Source organism: Phalangium opilio, unplaced genomic scaffold (genome assembly GCF_054372755.1).
Source record: "Phalangium opilio isolate 3A_F unplaced genomic scaffold, DU_Popi_V2 ptg000077l_1, whole genome shotgun sequence".
Taxonomy (NCBI): domain Eukaryota; kingdom Metazoa; phylum Arthropoda; class Arachnida; order Opiliones; family Phalangiidae; genus Phalangium; species Phalangium opilio.
In genome coordinates, this window is record NW_028324185.1 from 1,826,585 (window position 1) to 1,829,887 (window position 3,303).

At 42.1% G+C, this 3,303-nt stretch overlaps 1 protein-coding gene across 1 annotated transcript; it reads right to left on the minus strand.

Annotated features, from left to right (window-relative positions):
- Positions 1-382: 382 nt before the first annotated feature.
- LOC149656727 (uncharacterized) lies at positions 383-2,736 on the minus strand. The gene is made up of 5 exons (XM_089844606.1): positions 2,340-2,736; positions 2,222-2,266; positions 2,099-2,148; positions 1,818-2,019; positions 383-417 (listed from the first exon to the last, which is right to left on the minus strand). The coding sequence occupies exons 1-5, from the start codon at positions 2,491-2,493 to the stop codon at positions 383-385; spliced, it is 486 nt and encodes a 161-aa protein (XP_089700732.1). The 5' UTR covers positions 2,494-2,736.
- Positions 2,737-3,303: the final 567 nt, after the last annotated feature.

Genomic DNA, 3,303 nt, shown 5'->3' on the forward strand with positions numbered 1-3,303 from the left:
ACGCGAAAGCTTTTGATAACTTCTTAATTCTTAAGGCTTTAGTTCATAGACACGTCACCCCTGCCGTTATTTTTGACGGCAGTAAAATTTTAATGATTCATCTTGAGGGACCTCAAATTAGATTCCTTGATAGCTTTAATTACATTAGTCAACCTTTGCGTAATTTCACCAGCATGTTTAGCCTCGGCGATGTGGCGAAAGGATTCTTTCCATTTGATTTTCATACCGAAGAAAATCTCAATTACATTGGCGTCATCCCTGAAGCTTCGTACTTTAACGTAGCTCAAATGAAGGCCAATGATTATCGAGATTTTCAAACTTGGTACGCGTCAATGGAAGGGTCTATTTACAACATCAAAGAGGAGCTTATTAAATATTGCATTCAAGACGTTCGAGTTTTAAGACAAGGCGTCGAAGCTTTTAGAAAAATTTACGTAGACCTAACCAAATTAGACCCTTTCTGCTTAAAAAATATCACTTTGGCGGGTGCTCTAACCACTATTTATCTTAACAATTACTATAAACCTTACAGCATGGGTATTGTTCCTTCTAACGGCTATAACGCAAAATTTAATCACAGTCAGATTAGCTTAAAATATCTCGCTAGGGTGGAGAAAACTGAAAATATAAAATTGCGCACTGCTTTAAGCTACGGGGGCGAGTATCGCGTGGGTCGCTATTTAGTGGATGGTTATAGCGAAACTCCTCCCAAAATCTACGATTTCCACGGTTGCTACTTTCACGGATGTCCATGCCAAAAACTTAATGCCTACAATACCCAACTTAAAGCCAGCAACAGATTTCTGTACGAGCGGACTCTAGATAGAGAGCTGTTTATTAAAGAGAAGATGGTCGGGTATGAATATACCTCCATCTTTGAGTGTCAATTTGCTAAGCTTTTAAAAGAAAACGCCGAAGCAAAGGCTTTCTGCAAAAGTTTAACTTTTCGACCTCAAATATCAGCCCGTAGCGCTCTCTATGGGGGACGAACGGAAAATTTTGTTCTTAACTGCCACGTGCAAGGTGAGGAGAAAGTTTTCTACAAGGATATTATTTCTTTGTATCCGAAAGTTTGTCGCGATTGTCCGTACCCTAGCGGCCACCCCATAATCTATAATAGAGATTTTGACAAATCGCCAGGGTGGTATTTTGGCGTTATGAGTTGTCGTCTGCTGGCCCCTCAAGATCTCCACATCCCCTTAATTCCCTTTCGCAGCGGTGGTAAATTAGCCTACGCCCTCTGTCGCACGTGTCTAGAATTGCGAGCGGAAATCTGCGATCACACTGTCAACGAACGGGCTTTCGAATCAGTCTGGCCAACGGTAGAAGTCTATGCCACTATGGAGCATGGTTATAAACTACTCGATATATTCGAAGTGTACCATTATCCAAAAACGGAATATTTCTTCGCGCAGTACATGACTGATTTTATCGCCCTAAAAGTGAAGAATTCCGGATTTCCCGCTCACGCGCAAACGCCTCTGCAAAAAGAGGCGCATATCGCCGATATAAACAAGAATGAAAAGCTCTCGCTGACGGTGGTGGATATTCAATCAAATCCTTCCCTGCGTAATATCGCTAAAATTAATTTAAATTCTCTTTGGGGTCGCATGGCGTTGAATACGGGTAAGATTCGCAGCATTTTTATCAACAATTATTACGAATTGATACGATACGCGAGCGATTACACTCTGGAATTAGTCGACTTATGGCCAGTTACGGAGTCGATCGCTCTCTTATCGTACAAAGCCAAAAGCGATTACGTTTCGGACTACAAACTGGGGTCGGCCATTGTGGGTAGCTTCGTTTCGTGCTACGGGCGACTCGAATTGAACAAGATGCTGCTTCAATTAGACCGCGCAGCCTTGTATTGTGACACCGACTCCATAATCTACCGCCATCTACCGGGAAAGTTTGACATTCCAACTGGCAATCATATTGGTTGCTGGGCGGACGAACTCGGCGGTGATTATATAACTTCCTTTTGTAGTACCGGTGCCAAAAGTTACTCGTTTCGCACTAGCAAAGGAAAAGAATTCAAGAAAATTAAAGGGTTGACGTTAAATCGAGAAAATCTTGAAAAACTTGACTTTGAAACCTTTGAAAGTGTAGCGATGAATCCGGAAAAGGAAGTTACAGTCAATGTCCCTTTTAATTTTAAACGGGATAAATACAAGCTGCAGCTAGAGGCCGTTAAAATCACCAAAAGATTTCGCCAAACCTCGAATAAGAGATTGTTGAACGCCGATTTGACAACCAGTCGACCCTACGGTTTCAAAGAGGCAACACCCGCTTCAACATCTCTTTCGCATGAATTACGAGGCTAGGCGAAGACATACTTTTGAGGGCTTGTGGGAATCTTGCGTGCCTATCGAAGCCCTGGCCAAAGACGGTTTCTATCTTGCAGATGTAGAAACACAGACGACGCGCTGCGCCTTTTGCGGCATCGCCTTGTACCAGTGGCGTTGCACGGACCATCCATCGAGGGAACATCGGAAGCACAGTCCATCGTGTCCGATGGTTTCCAAAAAAACCGTGCAACAACAAACCACTGCGTCAGGGGTTTCCCGAATTCCCGACCAGCGAGGGCGAGGATGTTTGCGAGCCTCTAATCCAAACATGCCCAGCCACCAACAAAGAGCGGTCGGGAAACGAAAAAGTGCGCGTGCGCATAAATCCGTCGTGTTTTCTTCTGTAGTGCGTTTGTACCAACTACCCTCCGAGTCTCGCGTGAACTTTGACCTCATCAACGACCAACGCTTTCGCCAAAGGATAACGGAATTTGAAAAAAAAATTTTAAAAACAATTAATTAATAGGGATTTTTTTTTTGGGGTAAAAGGTTTTGTGTATATTTTTTTAATGCTATTTAAATATGTAAGGGTTTTTTTGGGGTTTTTGGGTTTATAGTGTTTTAATTTTTTTGATTATTAATGTTTTTTAAATATCTATGTTTTTAATATAAATAACCTGTGAACAATAATAAAATGTTTATTATTTAAAATGAATTCGACCGAGTCAGTCTCGCATTCTTTAAAGTTCCAAACACCCGCCCAGTTTCTAATCGTGGGGCCAACGCAAGCGGGGGAGAGTTTTCTTTTAAGTAACTTATTGCAAAATCATCAGCTTATGTTTGACCCACCGCATAAAAAGGTTATTTATTGCTACGCCGCCTGGCAGCCAAACTACGAAAAATTGAAACAATTGATTCCGGGAATTCAATTTATTCAAGGCTTGCCAACGGCGGATCCGGACTTTTGGGAAATGAATCGCGACTCCTACTTGATACTAGACGATTTAGCTAG